This window comes from Scomber japonicus, chromosome 20 (genome assembly GCF_027409825.1).
Source record: "Scomber japonicus isolate fScoJap1 chromosome 20, fScoJap1.pri, whole genome shotgun sequence".
Lineage (NCBI taxonomy): Eukaryota > Metazoa > Chordata > Actinopteri > Scombriformes > Scombridae > Scomber > Scomber japonicus.
This window is the reverse complement of record NC_070597.1, coordinates 17,020,511-17,036,572: the sequence shown is the minus strand read 5'-3', so window position 1 is coordinate 17,036,572 and position 16,062 is coordinate 17,020,511. Positions and strand designations below refer to the sequence as shown.

At 40.9% G+C, this 16,062-nt stretch overlaps 1 protein-coding gene across 4 annotated transcripts in view; it reads right to left on the bottom strand.

Annotated features, from left to right (window-relative positions):
• Positions 1 to 16,062, bottom strand: part of si:ch73-103b11.2 (myosin phosphatase Rho-interacting protein) — a 48,681-nt gene that overhangs the window by 7,378 nt on the left and 25,241 nt on the right. For 2 of the 4 annotated variants that reach the window (XM_053340836.1, XM_053340835.1), the window contains exons 6-16: positions 14,590 to 14,643; positions 13,588 to 13,813; positions 12,821 to 13,379; positions 11,388 to 11,529; positions 11,180 to 11,296; positions 9,485 to 9,541; positions 9,315 to 9,383; positions 9,103 to 9,192; positions 6,775 to 6,884; positions 4,922 to 5,702; positions 4,712 to 4,828 (exon numbers count right to left, since the gene is read on the bottom strand). In XM_053340836.1, the coding sequence (XP_053196811.1) occupies positions 4,712 to 4,828; positions 4,922 to 5,702; positions 6,775 to 6,884; positions 9,103 to 9,192; positions 9,315 to 9,383; positions 9,485 to 9,541; positions 11,180 to 11,296; positions 11,388 to 11,529; positions 12,821 to 13,379; positions 13,588 to 13,813; positions 14,590 to 14,643 (2,322 nt within the window). The remainder of the gene's footprint in view (positions 1 to 4,711; positions 4,829 to 4,921; positions 5,703 to 6,774; positions 6,885 to 9,102; positions 9,193 to 9,314; positions 9,384 to 9,484; positions 9,542 to 11,179; positions 11,297 to 11,387; positions 11,530 to 12,820; positions 13,380 to 13,587; positions 13,814 to 14,589; positions 14,644 to 16,062) is intronic. The other 2 variants (XM_053340838.1, XM_053340837.1) reach the window with 2 other exon arrangements.

Here is a 16,062-nt window from a genome sequence, read left to right as displayed (position 1 = left end):
GCATGCTGCTGGACAAGGGCATCCATGTTCTGACCTGCCTGTTTACACCAGCCCAAGTCTTGTTCATGAATGGTGCGTAACCTGCACGCCACATAAGCTACTTGAGCCTGGATGAGGGCTTCACGCATACAAAGAGAGGTACTTGTGAAGGCATGTGAAGTTTGGTGCCCTAAAAGGGCATGGATCATTTTAGCCATTTCAGGATGGTTTACACCACTTTCTATCTCTTGAGCATACTTATGGAGGATTGCTGCCTGTCTTTGAAGTTCACCAGCCAGACTTTCATGTGCATTTTGAAGTGACTCAATGGAGTCAACAGCACTATAGGGCATTTCTTCATCCAAGTGTCTGTCTATGATTTCCTCAGCCAGGTCTCTAGCATCTTCCCGTTCAATCTGCTCCATGTAAGGAGCAAGTTCAGGGGGATGAATATCAGCTAACTTTTGTTTACTAAAGCCAAAGTTATTTTTAACTTCTTTTATTACATTTTTCAAATCTGGCCTTTTGGAAGCTTCAATAATCGCTTTCAAAGCCATTTCCCTTTGATACACATTGTTACGGGCTTCAGCCAACTCCCTTTTTAGTAGCCTGAATTTCTCTTCATAGGAAAGTTTAAGGTTTTGAACAGAATAAGCTAGTTCTGCTTTAATGAAGGTATTCAAGATAACTGTGGCATTAACATCTGCATCTGCTGGAACACTGCCCTCTTTTGATTTAGCAACATCCGAGTGTTCACACTGTGTCCCAGCTTTCTCCAGGTCTCTCCAAAACGCACTCTCTAACATCAACTTCCTGGTCAAGACGTCAGCATAGGCTATGGACAAACAATCTTTTTCACTTCTTTTAATGTTGTCTATGTCTCCCCATATTTCAGAGAGAGATTGCAGGAGGTCAGACTTTGAGGTCTGTATTAACAAAGCCATTTTGTTCAAAATTACTGCCTCAAAAGACAAAGTTTTGGCAAAGAGATGCATTGCCTCTTTATCTAGCATCTCTGGGTTTTGATTTGGAGGGACAACTGGTAATTGCTCTTCCAAAGTCTTTTGTCCTTGATGGATGTACAGTGATGCATTGAACAACTCATTTTCTATCTCTGACAATGAATGAAGCTGTGAATCGGTGGTATCATGAGAGCCACCAAGAATAGCCCTGACTTTCACTCGACTATTTTCCACACACAACAGGGCCCTGGCATAATGCTTATTGACAGCACTAATCTGAGCCCCACTTTCACAACTAAACTCTTTCTCTGAGCAGGGCTCTTTTTCGGTTGTCTTCCTGCCATCAATCTTGGACATATCTTCAGTTTGGGTGGATTGTTGCTCTTCTAGATTCTGTGTGAGGTTTCTTAACTTTTCCTCAGTGGCTAGCAGTTTGGTTTCTAGGGCATGTATAATGGAGATAAACTTCTCTGGGTCATTAGTATGTGGGAATGCAATATCAGAAGATATATTTTGTTCAGTTACAAGGATGTCTTCATCTACATCTTGGTTATCTTTTTGTCTTGTGTCTACATAGGTACTGCTGACATTGCTAACATCAAGGTCTTCTACGCTGCTATATTTTTGGCACTGAATACTGGAAAAACGTATCCTTGGTCTCTTAGCTTGAGACTCCTTATCATCTAGGGAGTTGTCTGTCTTAGATGTATTGTCAAAGGCAAGTATGTTTGCTGACAGGGAGGCTGACGTTTTAACCCTTCCCTTCTTGCTTTGTCCTGGCATTTGCTGCCTTTCCATGCGTAGATCAGCATAGCCCAGCTGCAGAGCATTGAGGTGTTGCTCTAGCTCTGCAATGCGGTCCTCTGCTACCACAAGCTTGGCTTGTAGATCCTTTTCAGCACTACAGGGCTCAGCCTTATCTAAGAGATTTTGACTCATTTGACAAAGAAGTTCCTCTTTAGCTTGCAATTTCTGTTCTGTTTCCTCCAAGCTGTTTCCAAGTGCAGTCATTTTAACAAGTGCCTCTTTCAAGTCCTCCTCCTTGCGTTCCACCAGCCTCTCATACATCTCCTTAGTCTGCCGGATCTCTTCCTCTTTCTCTCTAAGGAAATGGCTCATTTTCTGAAACTCTTGGGTAGCCCTCTCGTATGAGTGTTCCAGGGTGTAGTAATCAGCTTCTTCTGTTTCCAGACGACTGTGGAGCTTGTTCACCTCGCGGTCTGCCTCTGCAATCTGGTTTAGAAGCTCCTGACAGCGGCAAGTGAGGTGTCCTTTCTCTTCTTCTAGCCTACGCACACTCTCCCTTAGTGTCTCAACCATGTCAGTCTTCTGGGTCAGCTCCTCTTGCAACTTGATTATTTCCTCTCTGTATTCTTTTTCTCCTGAGGCCTGCTTCCCTCTTAACAGGGCCTCCACCTGCTTCTCAGCCTCCAACAGTCTGTCTTCCATCTCTTTTCGTGCAGCTTCAGCATCAGCAAGTCTTTTGCACAGATTTAGTCTTTCTCTCTCATGACTCTCTTGCATGCTATGCTGCTCCTTCCTCAGGCGCTCCTCCTTCAGTGCTTGACCTTCTTCTGTAGCACTTAGTCGAGCAGTCACTTCTTGCAACCTTTCCTGCAGCCTCTGTATCTCTCTCATGTGGTCTCTTTGCAGGGCCTGCTGGCGCTCCAGGTGCCTAAGGGCCTGGTTCCTTTCTAGAAGGCTAGCCTCTACTTCACGGAGTCTATCTTCACTGTCCTTTAACTGGGCTCGTAGGGTGGCCTCACTGTGTCCATATTCATCTTCTTGTTCTTTTGAACGTTCTTGCTCCAGCTTGAGCTCATTGCGCATACGGGCCACCGCCTGTTCACTAGCTAAGATCTCAGCCATTGCAGAAGCCAGTTTAGCTTGCAGAGCCTGAATATCAGCCTCATGACGGTCTACAGCATCCTGGGCTTCGGTGTAACTTCTTTTTAGCGTCCGAATCTGCTGGTGAGTCGTGTCCTGCTTGCGCTTTTGGGACTCCAGTTCGACCTGCAAATCTTGGTTCAGCTTGTGCAAACGTTGCCATGGCATTCTGTGCGGTGAGGAAGGGGGGGTTGATGCACTCTTGAAAAAGATTGATGAGACAGTTTCATTAATGACATCACCTTACCTTCCCTCCCATATACAGAGAACCACATCTCGGGAGATACCGGGAAAATAAGTTTCTCTCTTCTTCAATCTCTCTTTTGTTAATAATTTTTCTTTCCCAAGCTTCCACTGTGCTTTTTCAGGTGACTTGGAAAATAAAACGTTTAAATGAACATACACCCGAAAACAAACTTCATTGGGTGATCAATATAGTGATTAAAAAAAAATCAAGTAAATAAAAATAACCATTCTGGTGTTGTGATAATTTTACTCTGTAACTTAAAAGTGCACAATGTGAAAAAGCAATTAGTTCAAGTATGCAATTCTGAAACACCAAAAAGCATGCAGAACTCAAGCTTGGAAAGGACATACAAACAAACGCACAGATGAACAGAGAGAAAAAGCACAGCAAAAGGCTTCTTGATCAAGTTTCTTACCTTGAGTATAACTGTTAATTAACAATTATTTTCCCAGGAGATGTGAAACTCCATGACAAAAGTTAGTGAAAACTCATGCTAAGACCACCACAACCATGCATATCAGTTTCAGAAAATAAAGCACCCACATCTGTTAGTAGATTTCATAAAAGTTACAGTAGCCACACTTTGACAATCAAGAGGCAGTAGACTGTATAATAAAAATACAATCTACATTGCTCTGTGGGGTAGGGCTTTTGGAACTAATTTGTGAGAACAGTAAAAAAAAACTAATCGAACACTGAAATTACTATTCAAAGTTGTGTTTTCTAATTATTTTTATTTTGTATAAATGTGTAGGCTAATATAATGAAATTCTTTTGTCATGTCTGATAAACATTGAAGTTTTCTGAGTCTGACTGAATTGCAATCCCACATTCAATGTGTGTTAACATCAGTGATAGGAATAACAGTGTTATAAATAAACTGCGTTTTTCAGTAGCGAGTAATCAAACGCTGTTACCGTTACTGCCAAAAAAATGCGGTATTACTTCTTCTACCTCACTAAAGCGGCTTTCAGAATCTGGATCGAGCGAGCAAGAGTGCGCTGTAGAGAGTGACTGCGTGTGTATGTTTGTGTGACTATCAATGCAGCGCGTGTGAGCAAAGCGCCCTGATGGCTTTGTGCTGCTGTTTATTAGACCAATTTTTGTCAACAAATGGAAAAAATTAAACTTATAACGAAAACCTGAGTGATCACTGCTGCAGCCTACAGTAATGGGTTTGGACATCATTTGGCTATCATTTGGGTTTATAGTGCATCCCAAGCAGGATAAATTTGTTATGATGATAACTTAGCAAGAAAGTGATCACCTACCAATTGGTAATGGTGGAATGCCCTCTAATGGACAGAATATACAACAACCACATGCTAATAGTGGCAATGGCAATGCATAAGGTTGCTTATACAGTCTATAAGTACATGGTAAATATTGATAATAGGCTAAAATTGAGCATTAAAATATAATCCAATATTAAAAATAATAAGGAACACAGTTTAAAAGGGATAATAGAGGAAGTACTAGACAGTACTACTGTGGGGTACAGTTAAAAGAAATTCGACCAGTATATTTATGCTATCTTGCTGAATACAATTTTGAAATTCTCAAGATGGCATGTAAACAATGCTCTCAGTGTAATTTTAAAACATGAATCCTGAAAGATGGATGGTGAGTATGGTACCTGCAATACATAGCCCTCTCTGGCACTTTGTTCTCTCCCGAGAGCATCTTCGAGCTGCTCTTTTAAACAGTTGTTCTGCTTCTGCAGTCGGTCCAGCTCCTTCTGCTTTTGTCCCAACTAAACAGAAAGGAAAGGGGAAAAAATAATAAATGGCAGACGACGCTCTGCTACCTTAAATATGATGTATATGATCACATTGAAAAAACACACCTCTTTGTCTAGTAGCGCTGCAAGCTCATGTGCAGGCAATCTGTCAGAGTTACCAGAGTTTCCTACAGCTGTGTTGATGGGCACTTGCTTCTCCTCTCTTAACGGTGTTGTCTCCACCTGATGCCATCGCTGCTCAATCTCTTCCTGGACAGCTGGGGTTCTCTTGTCCTTCTTATCTTTACTAGCAGTATGCACAGCTTCAGGGTGGTCTACCTCCATCTTTCCTTGCTCTTGGCATTCAGGCATTGATGGCTGTACTGGTGATGTAGTGTTTAACGTGGACGTCAAGGTAACAGTAACCGTATTTGGCATGTGGGTTGCACTGGTTGTGCTGTGTGGAGGGATACCTCTCCTTATATTCTCCTTTTCTGTTTCTTCTGTCATAGAAGGTGGGTGAGCACCTGATAAAGAGGACGTTTGGAGGGAGGAGGTAGAGACAGGAGAGGAAGCTAATGAGGAATGGGAAGAGGAGGGTGAGCAGTAGGAGGAGGTTGTGGAGAACGATGAGCTGAGGTCAACTGTGTCTGCCCGTTCTTTCACAGGCTTTTCTGTCTGTTCCATTTTGAACTCAGTCCAGTCAAAGGTCTTCGAGCGGCCCTCTCGTCTGCGCTCACGAACTCTGCTTTTTCGTGGCTCAGAGGGAGGGGTGGAAGCATTGTTGCCAGCTGGCTGTCTGTTGACATCAATCTTGGGTGATTCAGGACTGGGGCTTAGCTCAGGGGTGGCCTGTAGACACGGCTCCAGCGTCACTTGAGCTTTTATCTTCTCCTCGGGGAGGGATCTGAAGAAGATGTGAACAAAAACACAATTAAAATTAAACAGGGTGTGTACAAATTTACATTTCGAGGCGCTCAAGCTACAATACACAAAGCTTTGCAGGACAAAGAATGAACACATTGTGGCAGTGCAGCATCATTTAACTGTGCATTTAAAAGCATGATAAAATTCAACAGAGTGCATGAAAGTCGAAACATTAACATCAAAACATTTAAAAGGCACATTACACATTAGGCTGGATAGTAGCATTGGTGTTTACACTCATGATCTAACATAAGCCTTATGGCAGATGCCTGCCTTTAGCTGCTATGTTAATGCCATTTATACAGTGGCTTAATGTGAAGAATGTTTGCAGTAAACTGCAGAGCATTTTTTAAAAATGACCTGGACTGGCAAATCTATTTTCATCACGTTGTGTTGAGGTGTCAGGAAGTGTGAGTAAGGGGAAAATGAGAAGGGACAGAGCTCAAGAATGAGAAAGAGGTGTCTGTGAGGCGTCTATGCACAAATGCCAAAAATATCACACATTCTCCCATTGGAGAGAGCAGCCTAAGAGACAAACAGGCAGAGTAAAGTGTGTCACTCAGTATCACATGTGATGGGCCATCTGAAAGGAAATACTCAACTAAAAAAGACTAAAATGAATACTAAGGAATAATAATAATAATAATAATAATAAAAAAACTTAGGTTAGGACAGGTTGGGTAGATTAATCTAGTTTGTTGATGTGATTGCAGTGTGTGTCTCTACAGTGGCACAAGGAGACATTACTCAACAATCACATGACATAGGGCAGGACGACAAACACGCTGTGGCTGACATTGCTGAGCAATTACATCACTATTCGAGGAGGGGGAGATATTCAACACACAAGCTTTCCAACCTGGGCTTCAGAACGGATAGTTTCAGAGAGATGTTTTTCCTGGAAGCAGGGGGAAAATACCGGTCAAGCGAGGAAGAGAAAGAGGAAAGAGAGGAGGAGGAGGAGGAGGAGGAGGAGGAGAGAGGGATTAAGATAAAATAAGTGAGAAAAGCAGCTATTATATCTGCCAGTGGTCAAGTGTTGATTATATTACCGGGTGACATCAGGGGCAATGATGGGTCGCACATTCTTCATGATGGCCTGAATCCAGTTGCGACGGATTCCAGAGGTCATGGCCGACAGGGTGCATGCTCCATCTTTATACTGCAAACACAAGAATGACATTAAAATACCCTTTTATTTAAAAAAAGAATGAAAATCTAAGCACAGGTTTCTGTCTGTTGTCTGGTAGCTATTCACTATGTTGTTTTACCAGCAGTAGAGTAATGGTTGAATGAACAGTGAAGTGAGGCAAAACATGCTTGGCCTTACTTCTCCTTTGCTGTCGAGTTACACAGAGTTGAGGTTTTGAATGCATGTTTGAGGGCATTAAAAACGCCCAACTAACACTGAGCTAATGGGAAGCAAAATAATGTTTTTTTAGGTTTTCACACCCACAAGATGGGTGTAGTAGGCTAGTAACATAAATAACAGAGGGTGTTCTTCTTTTAGGCATTAAACATTCCAATACATTCAATGTACTGTACAATCAAATCTACATCTCCTTGCTGTAATATGCTAGATTTTTCTTCTTTTGATTACTGCACTAATATCTGCTAATCATGAGGAATTTCAGAGGACTGCCATATAGTTAGTCTGTGAGAGGCCGTAAGCTCATATTTTAAATTTTCACAAATTGTTTCAGATTTGCAATTTACTCTTTGATTAATCTATTTCATTCAACAAAACATTTTTAATCAGTTATGTGATACTTTCAGTCTTGATTCTCACACCACTGTAGCTGGATTTAAATATGAATTGGAGGCATTGGTAACACATATTCCAAATGCAATATTGTACATAATTACAATATTATGTACAATATTATGCACTGCCTTCTTCTATTCATATATTGCGAAAAATATCCACTTCTAGAAAAATGTTCTGAGCAGACCAAGTAAAAAAGTAAAACTCTACTTTTGTAGAGACATAACCTACACTAAATGGTTTTATAACTCAGCTTTGTGTGAGCAATAAATTTAACTTAAACCTCACAGTGACCTCTAGTGGCGCTTAAGTGATTTCTAAGATGCCACAGATCTGCATTAAAGCCTCTGAAGACACAGTAATGACTTTCAAGAGACCAGGTACTTCATTCCTGACATCAGGATTTCAACTGGCATTCAACTCTACACTGCAGCTATGCTAATGACAGAACAACAGCCCCTTCCTGTCTGACCACGAAGCAGAGAGAGTAGATATAAATACTGGAGTTATTAATTTCTCGACACCAAACCCATGTTGTTCTCAGCCAAAGAGATAATGATCCCCTCGACAACTCTATTTCTGACTTCCTCAACAAAATAGCCGGGGAAGCTGCCTCAGGCAAATGTAAACCAAAGTAATGACATTGTAGCCACTGTTCTCCTCATTTACACTGGATCTGTATTTTAAGTTTATGCAATACGGTTTGTGTGGCAGGAACAATGCTGAAAATGTTTAATAGTAAAATACTTTTATTATCAATCAATATTTTTTTCTCAATGAATCAATTCACAGTTTGGTGTATAAAGTGTCCAGAAATGGTGAGAAATGTGCTGTCTCCCAAAACTCAAGATGCAACCTCAAAATCTGTCCCTACCAACAGTCCACAACCCAGTCAGTTTACTATCATACAAACCAAAAGAAACCTGAAAATAATCACATTCTAGACACTGAAACATGAACATTTTAGTATTTTGTCTTTCAGAATGACTCAAAATGAAAAATCAATTTTCAAAATAGTTGGCAATTTATTTCCTGTTGTTTGACTGATCACTGCAGCTCTATGTTTATGTCTTCAAAAAACAGGAGTGTTATTGAACAATTATGGAAAAGGTCAAGCCTTTTGAATGCAAGAGGTTAGGTAAACATATTGTGCATTGTGGGATGAAGGGCACATGGGTTCGGAGAGACAAGCGAGGCTGGTAACAGCTGTAGCAGATTTAGACCACTATGAGGTCAGCCTTTCACAGAGAGATGACAAGTCAAGTGACATCCTTCATGACAGACAAAGAATCAGTTCAAAAAGAGAAATGGCAAAACATGATACCTAAAGCATCACCACATGGTGTCTAAGGCTGTTTATAGACTGGCGGGAGACAACAGAGCTACACTGTGTTTACAATGAGGTTCATCTTTACTGGTGATTAACAGTTGCAGGAGGATTGATCATGTGACAGTGGCAGCACTTTATGCTTTATTCATCTCAGACCTTGTATTTATAAACAGGACTATCAGTTAATATCTCCACGTGTCCATTTTTTAGTCTGTCTGCTTATTCATCTGCTGCGTTTATGTACCTGTAGTCATTTGTAATCAATTGAAGAGAATCAACACTCACCAGGATTTGAAAGCCGTAATTCCTCTGGACTGGGAACTCTTTGACATCATAACATGTGGAAAGGTCAATCTCACCATCCAGTTCTGAAGCCTGAAGAAAAAAAAAAGGAACAAAACAAACAAAAAAAAAATAACAAGAAAAAAAAATCTTTGTTACTAGCTCATTGATTTATATCAAAACTCCTTTAAATCCCTTTAAAAGACAAATCTTACCTCCTCAGCTATTGAATCCTTGTAGTACTTTAGACTCTGATCTGTGAGAACAAACCAGTGTTTCTTCCACTAAGATGAAAAAAGATACCATTAATTGGATTTCATTAGTCTATACATAAAATATGATGTTACTTCAGTATACAAAACAGGGAGATGCAACAACAAATTACCACTGCATCTTCATACAGCTTGGTCATCCATCCTTTTTTGAAGTTCAGCAGATCTGGCTGCAGGGAAGAGAAATCAGACTGATGTGATATCATGTGATGCAACTGATAACAAATCAATTAGAGGGGACTTTCAATTTGAAATTAAGCACATGGATAAAAAAGGGGGCAGAAACACAAGAAATCAGGATAGCAGCAAGCATGTGTACTACTTTGTCACATAATACAAGTCCTCATTACTTATGAATGATGTAATCAGAATATATAATTGACTTCTCGCTATACACAATTACATTTATGCTCATTTGTTTACATTTAGATCACCACCTTGGCTCAAGAAGTATAACTGCTGATACACAACTCCAGCTAAAGAGACAGAGTGGCGGGAGCTGGATCTTCCCTGTGAAACACAAACTGCTGTACATTGAAACCAAGCTCTGGTCTGTTTATAGACTTAAGTAAATCATTTGTCCAAAACCTGGTTTCTGCTCATTCAACAATACCTTATTTTTGATGAGCTTCATCCGATATGGAGTCATCGCCTGGCAGAGGGTCATTGTGATGGCTAACTGCCTTCCCTTTATATGTTGACAATCTGTTTCTTTCCGTCTGCCCCAGGGACATACACACAACTGTGACTGCTTCTGGGCTGGCTATTTATAATGATCAGTAGCAGTGACGGCAGTGGTGTGTCCCTACGTGTGTGTGTGTGTATGTGTGTGTTTGAGTGGGTGGGGGTTCTGGCAGCTGCCGCTCAGCCAGATAGAACAACCACACACACTGACTGGATCACCCCTACAGCGCCCTCTGAACAGACCGGAGGATACCTGTGCAATTTTAATCATTTTGAGGGCTGCTTTTACTTATTGTCACAGTAGAAAGAGAAAATAAGTGCAGTAATGTCTAAGTGTGGAGTGAACTGAAATTATGTATACCAATTTGAAAAACTTCACCTTTCAAGAAATCAGATTTTTTTTTTTTTTCATTTGGGTTATTTATGTCTTGGCCAGTGCATAGTGTTGTTCTCCTGAGCAGTGGACATTACGTAAAGTATGTGCATATTATTTTTGTTATCTCTCATGTTATATTTTTATCTTGCATGCTGCAAATGTTGACAACATCCTAACATCATCGCTGAAGGACATATCAATCATTTCAGACACTGTGTCACAAAAACGGTCTGGGATCATTCACCTGAAATGTCTTGTCCTTGACCATACACACTCCCTGACATGGAAAACACACCTGCCAAGTCCTTTAAATGTCTCATGAAACTATGGAATGAAAAATGCCTTTTACATTTTATATTGTGTCCCTAAATGTAGTTGTAGTAGTCTGTTGTATGTAAACGCACTTTTGAACCCTTGTGTCAGAGTCATACCCCTTTTTGACAACATGGGTGGTGCGGATAGGGTGTAAAAAAAGAAAAAGAAAGAAAAGAAGACGCTAACCCACATTCTTGGGTTCAGTCCACTACAGCTCTGCTTCTGCATTGGTCTGATGCTATATTGAACACAATTTTCACAGTCGGAAAGGTGGGGAGCGATCACATAGTTGTTGCTGCTCTAGAGGCACTTAGGGGTTATTTGGGTGGTAATGCTAAAATTAAATCAATGTGAATCTCAAACGTTATTTTTATGGGACCTTGAAATAATTTTTTTATCCACAGCTTATGACCCTGTACTGTACAGAACTCACAGTCATTGAGGACTCAGTGACTCTGCGGTCCAGTGACTTGGCTCTTCTTAAGTTGGCAAAATTGGAGGTGGACACATCAGGGACTGAACGGTCCTTTCCTGCATCCAGTGACAACTCCTATGAACAAAAAGTATTAGGAATTATTCCCTCATTATGTAGTAATTACACACATCAGATCAGATAAGATTAAACAAAAAGAACAGCATACATGTTTGTTAGAAAGATAGCGTCTCTCGCTGCGGCCTTGTCTCTGGATTAGAGTGATGTTGGAGGTCAGCTCATTGGAGCTACTGGTGTCCATATGCTCCACAGGTTGACCCTCCTCAAAACGGCCGATGACTTGAGAACGCCTTAGAAACACAAACAAACCATTCTTTTCAAAGATGTACTCAATACACGGTACATATTTCACTTAACATAAATTCTTGTGACATTTTGCAGCATACCAAAAACATAGTAGTAAAATAATTTGGTTGTTCTTAAAAAAAAAAAAAAAAAAAAACACAATAATGCAGCGTTTCATCCTCCATTGGCGGCAAAATAAGTTGGCATAAAAACAGGATCATAGCATGATATGAAAGCAAATTTGAGCCAAAATCCATGTCCAGAAGTAGTTTCAGTTATTGTTTGCACAGTGCATTGCTGCCATTATTGTAATGCACAGCAATCACAAACACCATGTAGTTTGACTGTGGACATCATTCTAGACTCAAAGCTCCTTTCAAGATATGCAATTTAAGGTAGAATCCCCATAGAGTTCAATTCAGAGTTACACCAGAGAATAAAAAGAGTAGTGTTATATGAAATTAAACTTTAGAAGAAAAGGAAAATGGCTAGGATGGTGGATTAAACAAATTGCAGAAATAGCAGCAATGGCAACACGGGTGGCGTTACCTTAAGGCACTGCTCTTATTGTTAATGTGCGTTTATGTATGTTGTATGAGAGGAGGAGAAACTAAACGGCACCTACAACCAAAACAACCAGTATGTATGCACAGTAAACCAAGTGTGTGTCTATTGAACAGTGTGTGAGTGTGCTCCCAGGCAGTGCAGAGATGAAATGATAGAAAGCAGGAATCAGCGGTGACCAGCAGGGAACAGCATTGGGACAGGGGTGGAAGGGTTGGTTGAGCATTAGATCTGAAGCCCCTGGAAAAGATCACAACAACAAAACCAACTAGCAAAGGTAGCAAGAGCAAGAGGTAGAGACCAATAGAAAAGAAAGTAACACATGCATTTCAATCCCCAAAATCATTAATGGCAAACCACTGGTAACTGGTAAGCTGCTGTAGGCAACAATGGCAAAAAGATGCTCAAGAGACAGGAGTGCCTCAAAGACAGCAGCCACAGGGTGGTGCTAAGAAAATAATGCTGAATGTTTTAAGCAATGCATGATCTTCCCTTAATACATTACTTAGCATGCTATCTCTACATTTCAAGGCTATACCAAGTGCTACAACCAGTGGTTCATCATGTTTTCCTGCCATCATTATCACAAGTGAATCAGATTTATGTTTCTGCTATGTGATTCATGTTCAGCATTGATATGATCAATCAAGAAGCAGTTACAAGAAACATAAAAAGTCTCTTTACAGTATTTTTGCTCTGTCCCATGCATGACTATTATCCATGTCCTCTTACCTGCGCTCCTCCCCAAACAGCCGAGCCACCTCCTCTCTGCCAGGACTGCGTGTGCGTGCCCTCAGCTCTTGACGCTTTTTGTCTGAACGGAAAGCTTCGCGGTAGGTCAGCCTGCGAGCCCGTGGCACGTCAGATAGCGCTGCATATTCCCTGCCAGACCGGCCCAGTCTGCCTCCTCCTCCACTGACACTACTGGTACTACCTCCACCACCACCGTGGCCCTCCCAGGCTGGTGCACTACTGCTGGGTTCAGAGTCCAGCGAGCTCTGGGAGGAGCTGATGGTGGAGTAGCTGGGGGAAATGAGGGAACCTGGAGAGGGGAGAGGATCTTGGGAGGGTTGATAAGGGGAAGTTTGGGGTTCTGACTCAGAGTTGTACCTGGGACTGGGAGCTCCTAATGAGGAGGAAGATAATGAAGAGGACAGGGGTAGATGTTGAGGCGGCTGAGGTGGCTGGGAATGCGGTGTAGGCTGTGGAGAGGGCTCCGACTTGGTCTTCTCCAGGGAAAAGTAACCGCTCTCCACTCGTACCTTGCGTCCAGTGCTCATGGTGCCACCATCTGGATTCCAAAAAAAAAAAAAAAATCAACAATAAACTCATAGCTAGTTGCAATTTACATTAGAGTGAGTAAGATAATAGTGGACATGTCATGTGACAAGGCCTCTAACCATTTTTCTAAATGACCTCATTTTCCTAATTTAAGAGTGAAACAACAACATTCAGTATGTACAAGATGTTAAAGAACTTGCATGCATTCTAATCCTTACCATCTTGAGTAGTGATACTGGAGTCTGGTTGGCTCTGGCTCAGCTGGCTGAGACAGGAGGCACTGCGGCTACAGGGGATGGTGGCCCTGCTCCAGCGGCTCTCCTCCTGCCACAGAGTGGCACGGCTCATTGGGACACGCTCAGCACTGGCGATGCTGCTGGGCAGGCACGGGATGCTGCCTCCACTGTTGCTGCTGGTCACTGTCACCTTGGCGGGGCCAGGCTCCTGGGTAGGGGTTCGGATTGGAAGGAGTGGATGGGAAGAGGAAAGGACATGATGGGGGGTAAGGTCACACAGAGACTACAAAAAGGAATCCAAAAAGGAAAGAGATTAAAAGAATAATTAAACATTGAAGAGTACTTTCTTTTCCTTCCAAAATCCATCACTTCTTGTTGTACATGTGCTACATTGTGTGCAATGGTGTCCATTCATGTTTTCTTTTTCATTTTTATGTGTTTATGTAAATTCTATATTTAGGTGCCAAAGCAAAAGAAAATTGCTTTCAACTTTGGTAAAATGATTGGTAAAATAAAATGAGAGGAGGATGAGGAGGATGAGACTGAATGTGATGAAAATCATATTGATAAAGATAATCTTCATTTGATTAATGAACACAAAGTACAGATCTTTATAAAATGGAATACTCATTGTTGTTGCATTAAAGTTTGATGTCACCAGTAAATCATACTGGAAGCCCACTCAGTAATTAGCAGTCCCAGAAGGTCATTCAGGGTCATAAGAAGAGAAGGATGATTTTAAAAGCGAAGCAGCTCTCAAACATCAACTCAGCCAACCAACTTCAATCACCACAAACATACAGCTGTGTTAAGATTCACTCTCTCAGTGTCACAGAGAGAAGCAAAAAGCAGGTCGTTTTTTATTAACCCATCACCTGGACTGATTGATGTTGAAATACATATAATTTATTAGGGCAGGGATTTCTAAGCCTGAGATTTTTAAAAAGTGAAGCAGGACAAAACGTTTGGCCAAGCTGAACTCACTGGGTGTCCATTCATGTCCTCAGTGGAATTACACTGGCTTGGAGTGACTCCACCCTGCCAATCACAAAAAGCCTTTAATGTTAATATATGCTATGTAGTGCTCATTATAGGTAGACCTCAGCCTCATAATGGTTATATGAGTAGTTTCTGTATTATTTTAACTATGTGTTTCATTCTCATTTAGTCCAAAAGCATGCAGAATTATGTAAAGGGCGTTACTATTAGATGTAAAGTATTTCTATTGCTTAAGAGACAACACAAGAATCTAAAAGAATGAATTTCTTTCAGATTCCTTTCAGTTTTTATATAAGACACAGTTATCACTGATTCTTATTACAATACATCTTTTTCCTTTTGTTCTTAAGGTCAGGTGTTTCAATTTACTGTAAGAGCACTACCCAGAAGGCAAACATACGTTACTGTGCCCAGGTATTTACAAATGGTTCTTTGAATATGTCACTTCAGTAAAAGTGGGAGGAGAGCCTTCAGATGGTGCTGACATAATTAAGTGTGAAAAAATGTGAGCCTTAACGCAGTAAATGACGATCTATATCTGAGCTTCATCCCAAAACAACTGACCAGCCCATGAGACAATGAGAAAAACCAACACGAGGAAAGCAGTGAAAGCATTAACACTCTCACACGTTATCAACTCTAATTATATGACTTGGTCTTGACTGTTATTTCAAGCTACCGCATTCCCATTCAACACACATGCAAGTAAAACGATGAATTGTTGTTTTACACTAGCATCTAGGTTATCTAATAGTAGTGTTGTTAAAAGCACAAATCTGTAACCAACTGAGATGAAATAAAATCACTTGTATGACATTTACATGGTTGAATGTTGTTAGATATTTAGACCAGGAGGTATTCAAATACAATGGCTGAACTTGCAGTCTTGTAGCCTTACTAAACAGTCTTCTGGAAAAAAATCTTTGGGTGACAGCTTAGTACTTCATTACTATTTTAATCCCTGTAACTAAGCATATTAGCTGTGATGCACTGAAAAGAAATAGATGAAAACCTGAAGTATAATTCAATATGGGAGGAAAGCATTGTTGGTGAATGCAGAAAATCAGACAACAATGACGGAGGTCCCATGAGACACAAGGGTCATCACTGTGTCACCATTGTCCCCTCTGCAAATTACTCTGCTTGTATAAGCTCAGCAAGGTCAGTCTGATTCAGGGCGCCATCATTAGAGGAACCAGACAATGAACTTCAGAGAATTTTGTGCGCAACCACCACAAATTTGGCCTCACAATATAAATGAGGTAGGGAAGGGGGGGAACCCGTATACCATAATGGGAGGTCTGTAAAATAATACATGTCTATTATTATTATTATCATTGTTATTATAGTGATTTACCTTTACATGGTCATGTTACTTTACTTCTATCTACCAGGGAGAAATCTGACTACAGCACACATAAAGCTTAGACTGACATGAAAACTGCATTTTGATTCCCT